Below are 14,208 nucleotides of genomic sequence, written 5' to 3'. Positions count from 1 at the left end.
TTTTAGTGATAACCCTTTCAAATAGAAGTTTGTGCTGATTGTATGGAAACAAGGTGCAGATGTGTGTGGTAATTATTTGAAGGTATGGGAATAAAGTTTCATTTCTCTTTTGCAGTATGATGCTGTTCCACTCCAGTCTAGTGTGGTGTTATGCTCCTGTTCATCCCCATCAATGGTGAGGAACCAAGCAGATTCCAGCACTCCATCTGTCATTTCCACCTGTGGCAGCAGACAGGGATCTAACATGGAGGGCACTGCAGCTGAATCAAGATCTAGTTCAAACTCCTTGCAGCAGCATACAGGACAGCAGCCTCCACAGCCTCGAAAGAAACGACCTGATGACTTCAAATTTGGGAAAATTCTGGGTGAAGGATCTTTTTCAACGGTAACTTTACTTTCTATAAAAAGTGCTGAATTTCTTGGATAAACTTCAAAACTTGCTGTGAAAGTAATATTGCTGAGATTTAAATCTGGAGGGAACAGCTTGAAGAGTAGATGGGTGGGACATAGTGATTTTAACTGTTAAAATTAAGTGTTGCAGTAAATATGGGTGCTGATTTTTCAAGTACCTTTTAAACTCCTCAGAAGTTCCATTGTGTCCTGCTGACTTGATGCTTGGATTTTTAGGAGACATTGCTTTCTAATGTAAGTTTGATGTTACATTGGGTCATGTTAAAATTTTATGATAGAAAGGATTGGAGCTGGGCTAGGATTTTGTCATGGTAAGAACTTCTACAGCATGTCTTATCTGTGGCAGGAGCTACTGCCAGATGCTTAGGGAAGAAAGTAAGAACAGTGATAGTTCTCCAATACTTTCTCAACCTCTAGTGTCATGGCCCTCAAGGACTTAATGAGCCACAGTTAATATCTTTGTATTCAGGAGCCTAAAATGATTGTTTCTAAGTAGCCTTAAATGGATTGTTTCTAACTTGTCACATCCATGGCGTTGCACAAGAATTAATTACTTGTTATCCTAAAGAACCCATGAAACAATTAATACTTTCATTTGATGCTTTTGTAGTTGCCACATTGTAAGGCAAGTAGTATAATATTTCTGTATCTTTTTCACATGTTGTTTCTTGTATATATTTTTTGGTTGTTATCTCTAAATACTGGGCTTTTCTGGTTCTTCCTGTACAGTCTACTGTGGTGTTCAGGAATCAGGCCTCTAGCAGTCATCAAGAGTAATCTGCACTTAAGTACATAGTTTGTAATTTGCAGGTTTCCCTAAAGAATCCAACAGAGTTGCTACCTCTTGGGTATATCAGAACACTTTTGCTTCAGTGAGACACTTTGTTTCTGTTTGTGGTCTCTGAAAATTGGTACCATGTTCCTTGTAAACAGAGGCATCCATAGCGCCTAGCCAGACTCCAAATAAACTTCTGGTCCAGCATTCTGCTACCTGTTCACTGGTAGATGGCTTTTTTGGACCCAGGTCTAGGTAGCACAAATGCATTTAGATGGGCAGCAGGAGAGAGACAGAATACTGTGAAAATGTTAATCCCTATGTAGCTTTATTCTTTTGAGTTTTACAAGTAGACTTTCAGTTACCGTAATCATCTGAGCCTCAGTGCTAGAGAGAGCATGTTCAGGAGTTAGTTCTTCCTGCTTGTCACCACCTCTGTCAGCTTAGCAGTTCTGGTCTGTTACTGTGGAGCTATGACTTTAGAAACTGACCAGTAGTTTTAGGGATACCTTTTGTAGTGATTAGACTTCACTGGAAATGCATGCTTGTCTGCTTTCCATGGCCACTGAACAGGTCACAAACTGTTGCTGAGGGGGGCCTTAACAGTACCTGCTAATTTTTTTTAAAAAAAGTAATGCAGTCTTCAGCAATATCTTTTTTTATTATTATTTGAAACCCTTAAGCTCAGGATAAAGACTGTAGCCTTCACCCTATAGACTGCATCCTTAAAGAAGGAAACTTGCTTGCTGTTCTTACAGAATCACAAAAGGACTGAGGTTGCAAAGGGCCTCTAGAGGTGGCCTCATCCAATTCCTATGCTCAAGCCGGATCACCTAGAGCCAGTTGCCCAGGACCATGTGTGGCTGGCTTTTGAGTATCTCCAAGGATGGAGATTCCACAGCCTCTCTGGGCAACCTGTGCCAGTCACCCTCACAGTAAAAAAGCATTTCCTGATGCTCAGATAGAACCTCCTGTGTTTCAGTTTGTCCCACTGCTGAAAAGAACCTGACTCCATGTTTACACTTCCCCTTCAGATATTTATGTGCATGGGTGAGATTTTCCCAGAGTCTTTTATCTAGGCTGAATAATCCCATCTTTCTCAGCCTTTCCTCAAATGAGAGATTATCTGTTAATAATCTTTGAGGTCCTCCTATGGACAGTCTCCAGTAGCTCCATGTCTCTGTTTTACTGAGGAGCTCGGAACTGGACACAGTACTCCAGGTGTGATTTTACCAGTGTTGAATAGAGGGGAAAGGATCACCTCCATCAGCATACTGGCAGCACTCCTCCTAATGGAGCCCAGAATACCATTTGCTGCCTTTGCAGTAAGGGCACATTGCCGGCTCATGTTCAAATTGGTCTCCAACAGGTCCTCTGAGTCCTCTTCTGCAACGCTGCTTTCCAGCCTGTCAGCCCCCAGCATATACAGTTTCATGGGATTATTCCTCCCTAGGAGGAGGAGTTTGCAGTTCAAAAAAGGGAACTGCATGAGAATCCTGCCTGCTCATTTCTCCAGTCTGTTGAGGTCCCTCTGGATGGCAGCAAAACCCTCTGATGTATCAGCTCAGCACTAGAGCTCTTGTTCTGTGGGGCATGTATCCTTTGAGTTGTTATCAAAACATCTTTTTAAAATGTGTATACTTTGTTTTTGTTAAACGTGGTTGTAGATTCAGAGATCTGGTTGTACTCCCCAAGATCTTCACTAATATCCTGACTGAAAAGCGTTCATCTCAAAAAAGCAGGGGCCTTTGTGCCTCCCATGACAGCATCTGTTATGTGGTGGCAGAAAAATTCTGATATTTGGGTGGCAGGCATGTTGTCCTGCTCACCGCCTTTTATATGACTGGTACGTATTCCTCACCATCATTCCTTGGTTTTGTCTCCACCTGTAAGTAAAGCTCCTCTTTTTAAGAAGAGGGAGTTCTAAGAAGTGTGAGGGTCTGGGCAAAATCAGTTTTTAAATGCAGATTTAATCTCTGGCAACCTGAAGTATTTGTTGACCATGTCAGCCAATTATGTTGGCAATTATTTCTGCTTTGTAGTCTTCTGTTGAGGATTGTCTGCTCTTGCCATCTTAACCTTCCTCCAGTTTGAGACATTTAACTACACTTCTTGCCTTGCTGTTGTCTGAATTAGCAAGTTAACACATTTATATGTTCTGTGAATGTTTTTGTGTTTGTTTTGGTTTTGGGTGTTTTTTTAAGCTGTTGAGGTCTAATTCCTTTCTATAGAATCTACATTCCTTATTGATATTACTGCTTCTCTAGGGTGCATAGGATTCAGGCCCCTGATAGCAGAGATGTGGTATTAACATGTACCTCTGTGGGATTTTTTTCTTTTTTTGTGCGATTCTGCTGGGTTTTTTTGTGGATTATTAGTTAGGAAGAAATTAGGATATATGGTATACTTGTATTTGTTCAGTGAGGAAGGGACTTGAGCATACCCAAGTACTGATGCTAGGAGGTAAATACTCAATCCTGTGTACTTAGAACACTGCTGTTCAATATCAGTGTGACTGTGTGGGTAATACATCTGAAATCTAATGGTAAAAAAATTTGATACTGCGCAAGGCTGGAGGAGAGTCAGTCTTGGGAGTTGTACAGCTTAATTCAAGTTTCAGAATTATTAGCCAAGGTATATTTTCACCTGTATCAATTGATCCCTTCTGCCATCTGTGGACTCTATGTGTGTATAAACGGGCAAGATTGCCTCTTGGATTTTTTTGTTTACTGATGGCACTGAATTGTTTTATGAAAATGTATAAGGATCAATTTCCAAAATGCAGAAAGTTAGCACTATATATCTGGATATTTATTTCACTGACTTTCTGTGACCTGCTGCTGGACCATCTGGTGGTTACCCAGTCAGATGTACATGTCTTTTAACAAAACAGCTGGTGTTAGGCTGAACCAAATTTCTGCAGAAGTTTTGCTGAAGCCAGCATAATATGAACACATGATGAAATATTTTGTTGATTGGAGTTGTGATAGCTTATTTTGTACTGTCAGTATTCTAAATACCTACTGGAAGATCAAAATCAATGTTAGTGTATGCCTTTAATGAATGGTTAACAATTTTTTTTTTCTCTTCTCTGGCAACAGGTTGTCTTGGCTCGAGAATTGGCAAGTTCTAGAGAATATGCCAGTAAGTATTGACTCCTTCAACATGAACTTTTAAAAAATACAGTATCAGCATAGTTATGTTACCAAACGCTTGTTCAAAAGACAGAATCAGTGGTTTTATGATGATTTTCTTACCTAAACAAAAAAAGACCCAAAATTACTTAGATGGACTTCATTTGGTTGTACCCTCCGCATTTTTTTCACTCTGTGTCTCTTTTTCATTAAGTTAAAATTCTAGAAAAACGTCATATCATAAAAGAAAACAAGGTGCCATATGTGACACGAGAGAGAGATGTAATGTCCCGTCTGGATCACCCTTTTTTTGTGAAACTCTACTTCACCTTTCAGGATGATGAAAAGCTATGTATCCTTTGTGTTTTAAAACTTGCTGTAACACTTCCTTAAAAGTAACAATTCCCAGTTTTGCTTCCTTTGAAATATTGTCTAACAGGAATGATGAAAATAGCTTGGGGTATTTAAGATATCTTAGTGTTTCTGATGCAGTTTTTGCACTGATGTTTTTAATAGGAATTAAGCAAAGAGAATGAGCGTGCCCTCTCAAAGAGAAGAGTGGGTGGCTTGCAGGATAGGGGAGACTAAAAACAATAACTTATATTGGCCATGTGGTAGATACTGAAGGGCAGCTTGCAACCAATCTAAACTTAAAATAATTTAGAAAAAATAATAATTGGGCGGTGTATGGAGAAACATTTTATAAATGTTTTATTTCTGATATATACAGTAAAACACTGCAGTTCCTGTGTTTAAAATATGGGCAACCAGCTGTATTTACTACCGTTCCTTATTTGAACAATTAGATCTATTCATTTTTTTTCTTATGGAAAAAAGTACTTGCAGAATAATCTGAGATGGGAAGCTGAAACTCTTCTGTTTAGGCTATTGTTCCCCAAATTCACTGCATAGCAGTAATTGCCAAGTGCAGTTTCATCTTGGAAGCTCATTGGTTTGCAGTTAGCTTTTTTTTCTTGTGAAGAAAATGTTAATCATGTGCATTTCCTAAACTTTGATTTGGCAGTGTCAAGGGTAAAAGAATAGATCAGTCTGCTTCTGGGGTCAGTAAGAAGTTGTGTTTTTCACAGAGTCTGCTGGCAGTGCTAACAGGCACTATATATGTGTCTGTGTACACCCATGTGCAGGCCTGCATTAAATAGAACTTACAGGGGCTCTCCTTTATAATGTAAACATTTGCTCATTGAACACTGGGCTGACTTTGGAACTTTGCAGATGATGGGGCAGTTTTAAACTTAGGTTGAATGCTTATAATGACTGTTTATAGTTTTCTTTGAGGGCAGTTATGTATACAGTTCAAATGAATTATTCAGGTGACTGTCTGGAAGAAGTACAAATTTAACCCTTTATGATGTTGTTGCTATGCTGAGAGATCGGACCAGAGCCTGTGTCCTGGATTGTTAACATATTTAAGAAATTGTTTTGGATTGCTACCATGTGGAGTTTCAAATTAACCAACTTCACTTCTTTCGCCATTGCTCATGTATTTTTAGTAGTATTCTTGTCTTTGGAATGAGGTGTGGGGATTTTAGTTGTAGAATGGTTTAGTCATAGACCTTAACTAACATTCAGATTTTGGGCTTAGCTATGCCAAAAACGGAGAGCTGCTAAAGTATATACGCAAAATTGGCTCATTTGATGAGACCTGTACAAGGTTTTATACTGCTGAAATTGTATCAGCCCTGGAGTATTTGCATGGGAAAGGAATAATTCACAGGTAATACAAAGTTGAAACCAACATGTATTTGACTATGTACAAGGTGTTTTTTCTAGAAATATTCTTTGTGAAGTCTAAAGCAAGTGTGGATTTTGTAGAAAGCTAATGAGAGCATAATAGCATTTGTTAGCATTAGTGCTGCTGTTAACATAGGGAGCTAAACAAAGAAAACTTTAGGAGGATAGTCAATCTCTGTTACTAGACCAACTGTTCTAGCAGGAAAAAGTAAGAAAACTTTTTGGCCTAGAATTAATATTACCAAAAGCTCATTTTTTTTCAAGCTTGATCAGTTGGTGTAAGAACAGAAACTGACTTTTTGTTTAACTAATTTTTTTCTGTTGTCATGTACCAAAAGTAACTAGAATTCTGTTGGTGTATGAATTCATGTGCAGCATGTCATCAAGGAAAGTAAAATTAATGTATGTCAGTTTTCACTGATGAACAGTTGCCACAGAGCCGAACAATAACTAGGGAAACAGTGAAATTTAGCAAAGTTTTTAATAGGACCTTCACATTTGTTCTTGATGTAATTATATTGTCTGGATAAGCATGTTTTGTCATACATGTTTGTTAAAAACCTAAAGCTCTAAGTGTGAGAAAGCTGAGCTGCAGAGTTTTTTGGGTAAGAAATCTGTTTTGTCTATTGGTTCCCAAGCAGTTGTTACAGAACGGTAGATGCTAGTTGGCAGAAGGCTGGCTGGTTGTAATTCTGGTAGCATTATTTCTTCTTTCAGTTATATTTAAAAGGACAAAGTATTTTCCTAATACTTTTCTGTGAGGTAATTTGGAAAATAATGTAAGGGGGCTGGACGTGGGGAGTACTAAAAGTATAAAATTTTCTACAGTGGGGAAGGAAGTTCAAGAAGTCCCAGTTTCACGTTGATTATATAGGCCATGTGTTAGGCTGGGAGAATACTTATGAAATGAGTATAGCATCATTGTCACTATTACTAAGCCTGTATTGGAAATCTTGGTTTGTAAAAGAGCAGCTTTGTATTATGTCTTCGTATGCTCACTAAGAGAACAGTGAAATTGTGCAGTTAGAGAACTTATTATAAAGTTTTTTTAATTATAGACCTATAGCTTTAGCAGTGCCTGAAAGTTCTTGGGATTTTCTGCTACCTTTAAAGAAATATGACATGAGATAGAATCACTTTAAGATGCCAGGCTACTCTGGAAAAGTTACTGCAGATACATCTTGATACATAGAGAGATATATAGCTATATCCCAGATCCATCATGCAATATTAATATATTAACTGTACGTATATGTGTGCATGGAATACAGTATATATGCGTACAGATGTATATGTAAAAAAGAAAAACAACCCTGCACAGAACTGTTAAAAAAGTTCCATTCCATTCATGAACTTTCTACTTCTCTCCAAGAATAGTTACAGAAAAACGAACGGGATTTTTATGGCTTGTGTATCATAATTAGTTAATTGCAATTGCTTTCTGTGGTACTGCACAGACTTTAAATTGTGCCACTTTTCAATGATGGTTTTCAACAATAGGAGGCGGTATTCTGAGGGATATAATGCTGCACAGTGGTTGATGGAAACAGCTTTGAATTTGCACTGATTTTTCTTAACAGTTAATCAAAACAATTCCCATGCTTCCAGATTGCTTTATGAGCATCCAAAGATACTTCTTAGGAGGGAAGTATGTAGTCTTTTCTTGTCAGTTGAGGAAACTTGGTGCAAAGGAAACTATACCATAGCAGTGTAACTCAATGCTATTTTTTATTTGTTGCTAATGAACCTCTTGACATCTAATTATGTATTGCTGTATATTGTGTATATGTTACCGTGAGGTCTGGTTTTGTTCAGAATGGGAGGCAGTTTGAAATACAGATTATACATGGATTTGTGTGTGACAAATGTAAACATGCCATTTACAGTTCTTATCTGTTGTGGATGTTTGGGGCGGGGGTGGGGGGGTGGGGGTGGGATGGAAGGTGGTTGCCATTGTTTGACTGAAATTTTGCACTGAGTAAACAGGCCTAGAAGATCTTACTGCTGTATCAATTTGTCAAATGTTATTTAAATTAAGGCTTGTGAGTGAAGGGTGGGGTGTTTTGGTTTTTTATGGAGGTGGTTGTTGTAGTTGTTGAACAAGTGAGATGCACAGTAGCTTAGGTTTAAGATTATTCTTCATGCCTTTTTATAAAAATGTTAATAGTCTTTCCGAAATCTTAGCAGTGTGCATGATGACAGGTACAAGTCAGAGCAAAGTGGACACAACAACGTTTATAGAATGTCTGCATAATTTATGATAGCATGGTGTGCATAAGTCACTAGGCAGTTTTGCAACTTTTAATTTGTGTGCTGTTTAAATATAAAAATCTGCCTTTTCCAGGGATCTTAAGCCAGAGAACATCTTGCTAAATGAAGACATGCACATTCAAATAACAGACTTTGGAACAGCAAAAGTATTACCTGCAGACAGCAGACAAGGTATGCCATTACATACTATATGTGATACAGGTAACTGTAGCAACTGGTCCTTTGAAAATGTATGTATGTTGTATTTACCAAATTGTAACCTTCAAATATCATTACCTTTTCTCTAACAAATTCACAGAGATCTTGAAATTGTTTTGACTGTCACTGCTTAGATTATGTCAGAAGAGATAATACTTGGTGTAGTGGTATAACCAGCTAGATCACCAAATATAGTGGGTAGTTAAACTACTTCAAATTATTTTAATTTGCAAGACAAGAACACAAACAAATAGTCACTGTGGTTAAATACATAAGCAGTGTGAAAACTTACTGTTTCAGCAGAGCCACAGTAACTATCAGAGTTGCTCAAATGTGGAGGTATAGAATTCTTGTGTCATTAGTTGCTTTGTATTAACCTGTGAACCCATGGTGCAGCAAAGAATGCCTAAATAAAAGCACTAGGCTGAACTGATTCTGATAAACTTAATTTTTAACTTGAATCTAGTAAGCTTGTGTTGGTAGATTTTATACCTAAAAGTGCCTAGATGCCTAGCTTCTTGAACCAAATAGATATCACTAAGATTGTTTTGTCTTTTCTGAGCGGGTTTTGCATATGGGTAGAGAAATGAAATTCCCATAGGTTCTTTGTAGTGTTACATAACTTGCAATAGTTCGCCTTTGAAATTTTTTTTAATTGGGTATGGGTGCAGGGGTGGAAGGGGAAGGCTGGTTTCTGCATGAGTATGTATTTGCTTATTTCTTTTAATTTTCTTATCAGCACGGGCAAACTCATTTGTGGGGACAGCACAGTATGTTTCTCCAGAACTGCTAACAGAGAAATCTGCCTGCAAAAGGTGAGGACTCAGCTGTGTTTCAGGACTTTACTAACTCTGTCAGGATACTGTCAAATGGTGGGGAGTGGATAAATAAAGCAAGCAAGCTTAGTATTTCAAAGAAACAAGACACTTGAGTATAAATGTTTTTTTAAGGGTTTGAAATACTTTTTTCTTAAACAAGTGCTGCTTCTTGTCTGAGTGCTGGCTTCCTCAGTTCATCTACCTTAAGTTCTACAGGCAGGATTAGATGTTGTCAGGAGAAGGCGGTGTGTAATGTGAAGTTGGATTTCTCCTACCCTTAAATAAATCAGAAAAGTTTTTTCTGTTGTTGAAGTGATATAATTATTTTAATTCTGGTTTATGTAATCTTGCTCTAATATGGTAACTCCTGCTGTAAAAGCAACAAAATATTGCATTCTGTCAGGGGAAAAGCTACAGCTTTCTTTAACTTGTATTTGGATCAACTTGCAGTTATCTTTGCTAAGCTTTGCTTGGGATTTGCAATGGTTTAAAGCTTATCTCCGTTCCAGGTATGGATGATAACCCTTAAGGGATTTTTTTATTGTTTTAATTGGTTCTTAATGGTAACCTACAGACTATATTGTATATCTATTACATTACAATGATGGAAAAATAATCGTTGACAGATCATCGGGAAAAAAGATCACTTATATGAATAACTGGTAATTTGTGCTAGCATTTCACGAAATGATAGGAATGCCATTAGGCTTTCCACTTTTGTTTCTAGTAAAGAGGTTTTGACTGGTTTGACTAACGGAAAGACTTCATCAGGCTGTCATCTCTTTTTAGAAGTTTCATAATTCTTCAGCTTTATAGAAAACTCTTGTGTAGTTTGATAGTATTTTAGCCTTCCATTAGAATTTCTAAGCATTAATCAAATCTATGTATACTTTACCTCCAGGTGAAATGTTAAAAATACTCTTTCAGGCCAACACGTTAAAACTTAATTTTTCTTACCTACATACAACATAGCCTACCTTTTAGTTTGTGTCTTAAGAAAAGCTTTAACTGAAAAAGCTGTATTGTGGCTTATTATGCATAAAACATTTAGAGGAAAGGATTTTAATTATGAAGAGCATATGTTACCTTAAGTTGGATACATCTTTGAATTGCTGTAGTGGATAATTCTTTTTAGTCTCTTTACATACCCATTAATTATTTTGACTGAGAATTCAGCTGTCTTGCACATGCGCTTGTAGTCAGTTATTGTGGGCTGATTACTATACACTTTTTCTATTCCCTGAAAGTTGTGTTATTAGCCTACTCTTCTGTCAAGGAATGAAGTGAAAATAATGTGGAAATTATGCTAGCAGGTTTGTCCAATGTGTTCATGGTATGTTCTAACTAGCAGAAGCTTAAGAACTCTTTTTAAAATTACAGCTTAAAGACTTCTTATAGGGAAACATGCTATATGTTTTTTCCTCTTTCTCTTGAAGCTCTGACCTCTGGGCTCTGGGATGTATAATATATCAGCTTGTAGCTGGATTGCCGCCATTTAGAGCTGGGTAAGAAATTTAAACTAATTCTTTATATGTAGATCATAAATATACTGACTTGGTTTTGACTTTTACCTTACTACTGGTTCTGAAGTACAACTTCTTATGGTGTAGTGTTGGTGTTAATGTCATGCCTGCTTTTATTTGTCCTTTCTGATGTCATGAAGATGCTTAGACAGCTATAACTAGAGTTCCTGAGATTCCTTAATTTATCCTAGGATTTCACATGTAATATATACTGTAAAGGTTTATGAGGGTATGAGGCACCTCTGTATTGAGCCATTTGAACTTTTCTTGTTATTATTCAAGTATCTGATGCTTACAGGATACTTGGAAAGCTCTGTCCCTTTACCTAGAAAGATTTATGGGAATGTGACTTAACTTGTAGATCTCCTGTTGAATGTTTGTCCACGTTATGCACTGTTAAGGTGAAAGAATGATGGAGAACTAATAATAAAAGCTAATATTATTCTCTTTTGCAGAAATGAATATCTTATATTCCAGAAGATAATAAAGTTGGAATATGACTTCCCAGAAAAATTTTTTCCCAAGGCAAAAGACCTTGTTGAAAAGCTCTTGGTAAATATTTGCTGCTGTTAAATGAGTTGATGACATTGGAAACATTCAGCTTATCCTGAAGTTCCTATGCACTCTATTGCAAACCTTATAACAAGAACGACTGTGAGCATTATTGACTGTATAGGGGAGTGTCTTGAAAATGAACATCCATTATTAAACAGGAATAAATTGGCATTCTAAAGTGTGGGCAAGGAATGTCTCTCAGTGAAATGGAAGCAAATGGTTCAGAGTACTGTGTGTTACAGGCAGAAATTAAGATTCAAGTGTTTAGTATTACATAGTACTCAGATTAATTCTTGTTAAATTGTATAATGCATAGTTTAGGTCAGGGGTCCTTGAACTACAGCCCATGGGCCGTATCCAGCCCCCCAGGGTCCTCAGTTTGGCCCCCGGTATTTACAGAACCCCCCTGCCCCCCCCTGCCGGGGGTTGGGGGGGGAAGCCAAGCAGCCGCAGATGACCTCCTGCCACTTCATCCGTGTGCCGGCCCCCTGTTTAAAAAGTTTGAGGACCCCTGGTTTAGCTGTGCATCATGGGGAGATATATTCATTACAATGTACATGAACTTTGCTTGCATTTTAGCATGCATTTATCTTGAACTTCATGCATGTCTCGGTATCAGCCAAAAAATTACTTGCATGTGATGTTTGACAGATAAGAAGAAAAAATAGTTCTGTCTCATCAGTGAGAGCAGAGAACATTTTGGGTGGTATAAGCTTTTTGAAGTCAGTAGTCTAGCATATTAGCATGGGGCAGGAGGAAACTGTTTTATGTTTGTGAGTGCGTGTAACCGTTGTAAAAGACCTAGCAGCATGTTCCTGTGTCAAGGCTAGCCAGTGCCTGTCGAATAGTAAGGTCCAGGTTATGTCAACATTCTGATACTGGTGTAGTTCTATGGTGCTTGAGAGGCTGATGTTTGACACCAACTATAGCTTCTGCAGCTTCTTGCATCAATATAATGTTATGCTGGGCTCTACTTAAATCAGCTATGCTCAATCAAACTTTTCTGTATATTTACTTGGTTTTGTTTCTGTCTTTAGGAAGAAACAAAGCCAAAAAATTGTGGGGACATAAAGAAGTGCTCCTTTCTCTAGATCTGTGAGCTCTAATACAAAATGTTACTGGCAAGACATAATGACAAATAACATCTCGTAGTCTCCTTATATTCTAGATATGTATGCTTAGGGCAGTGAGACCAACTGGTTTTAAGTTTTTGTGTGCTGTTGTGCAAATGTGAGTGGTGTCTTGCACTTGTCATTATTTTATGTGTGTTAATTTAATTGTAATCTACTTAGGTTCTAGATGCTACCAACAGATTAGGTTGTGAAGAAATGGGAGGATATGGACCTCTTAAGGCTCATCCCTTCTTTGAATCCATTGTGTGGGAGAACCTACATCTTCAGACACCCCCAAAACTTACAGCGTATTTACCTGCCATGTCGGAGGATGATGAAGACTGTTATGGAAATGTATGTCTATGGATATATTTAGCTCTGCTGCCTGAGGCTTTGATTAAAGCATAATTGCATATTAAATATTTTTATTGAAACTACTGATTAGTTATATTTTATGGAGACTCAATTATTAAAAGTCTCATGTAAAATTGCTGGTTAAAATTTGAACTATTCAGCATTCATTTTCTGATACCATTAGTTTTTGGAAAAAATACTGGTTGGCTTGCTTTTGGCCAAGCATACTTTTTTGGATAAGTGCCTGTTAATCTATAGAAAGTAGGCTGTCTTTTTGCTCAAAAGCATGCTTAAATTTAATTTTGGATTTTAGTGCAAATTAAGATTTTTAATCAAAGAAATTTCACTGCTTCATTTTGTTTCCTCCTTTAGTATGACAATCTCCTGAGTCAGTTTGGTTGCATGCAAGTTTCTGGTTCTGCCTCTTCCCATTCACTGTCTGCTCCAGAGACAAGTACACCACAGACATCAGGAGGAAATATTGAACAGTATATTCATGATCTTGACAACAATTCCTTTGAGCTGGACCTACAGTTTTCTGAAGATGAAAAGAGGTTACTTCTGGCAAAACAAGCTGGTGGAAATCCTTGGTAAGGTCTTTGAATATAGCTCATCTGTTACTTGCACAGCAATAAGGAATCTAGAAGAATAAGTTGATACAAATTAATATTTGTCAATATCTTCAAGCAAACAATTAGCAACCAGATTTTTCTTCTATTTTTAAAGCAATAGCAGGGGAAAACCTAATACTATGTTTCTAAAATTTACAAGGTCTAGAAGATAGGCAGAAATGATGCTATACCAGTGCTGAGATGTCTTTCCTCTGGAGCCCTAGAACTAGAAAAGGTTCCTTCTTTGTTACAGTTGCTGTTAGGTGGGTTTTTTTGAATGATAATATTCTGTTGATATCTACCCAAAGTGCCTATAGACCATTTACTTACTAGTGTTTCTCTTCACTCTTTAGAGGAGTTTCTCATCTGTCACTTTCCCCACCCCTGTCAGATTTCAGAAAAAAGTCTGGCTTGGAATGAGGAGGATGAGTCCCAAACTCATCTAGTTAAAGCTGTTCAGGACGCTTTGGAAAAAGGAGATACTAGGGAGAGACGTAGAAAATTGCTTGATGAAGATAAAAACTGTTTCTGTGGAAGAATTACTTCTGAAGTAATAGTGTGGGTTTTTTGTTGTTTGTTTTTTTTAAGGCACCAGTTTGTAGAAAATAACTTAATTCTAAAAATGGGTCCAGTGGACAAAAGAAAGGTAAGAACTTTTCTGAATTCTCTGTAACAAGATTTGGCTGTCACATTT

The 14,208-nt window shown here is 37.5% G+C and overlaps 1 protein-coding gene across 10 annotated transcripts in view; it reads left to right on the top strand.

The window, feature by feature from the left end:
• Positions 1–14,208, top strand: part of PDPK1 (3-phosphoinositide dependent protein kinase 1) — a 35,660-nt gene that overhangs the window by 14,901 nt on the left and 6,551 nt on the right. For 9 of the 10 annotated variants that reach the window (XM_037385644.1, XM_037385650.1, XM_037385653.1 and 6 more), the window contains 11 exons: positions 116–385; positions 4,288–4,330; positions 4,535–4,672; positions 5,911–6,055; positions 8,417–8,514; positions 9,281–9,356; positions 10,796–10,864; positions 11,338–11,434; positions 12,730–12,903; positions 13,276–13,493; positions 14,103–14,160. In XM_037385644.1, the coding sequence (XP_037241541.1) occupies positions 116–385; positions 4,288–4,330; positions 4,535–4,672; positions 5,911–6,055; positions 8,417–8,514; positions 9,281–9,356; positions 10,796–10,864; positions 11,338–11,434; positions 12,730–12,903; positions 13,276–13,493; positions 14,103–14,160 (1,386 nt within the window). Of the gene's footprint in view, positions 1–115; positions 386–4,287; positions 4,331–4,534; positions 4,673–5,910; positions 6,056–7,680; positions 7,721–8,416; positions 8,515–9,280; positions 9,357–10,795; positions 10,865–11,337; positions 11,435–12,729; positions 12,904–13,275; positions 13,494–14,102; positions 14,161–14,208 lie in introns of all 10 variants that reach the window. The other variant, XM_037385645.1, reaches the window with a different exon arrangement.

The sequence above is a fragment of the Falco rusticolus genome, chromosome 4, assembly GCF_015220075.1.
Source record: "Falco rusticolus isolate bFalRus1 chromosome 4, bFalRus1.pri, whole genome shotgun sequence".
NCBI lineage: Eukaryota > Metazoa > Chordata > Aves > Falconiformes > Falconidae > Falco > Falco rusticolus.
This window is presented reverse-complemented; position numbering and strand designations above follow the sequence as displayed.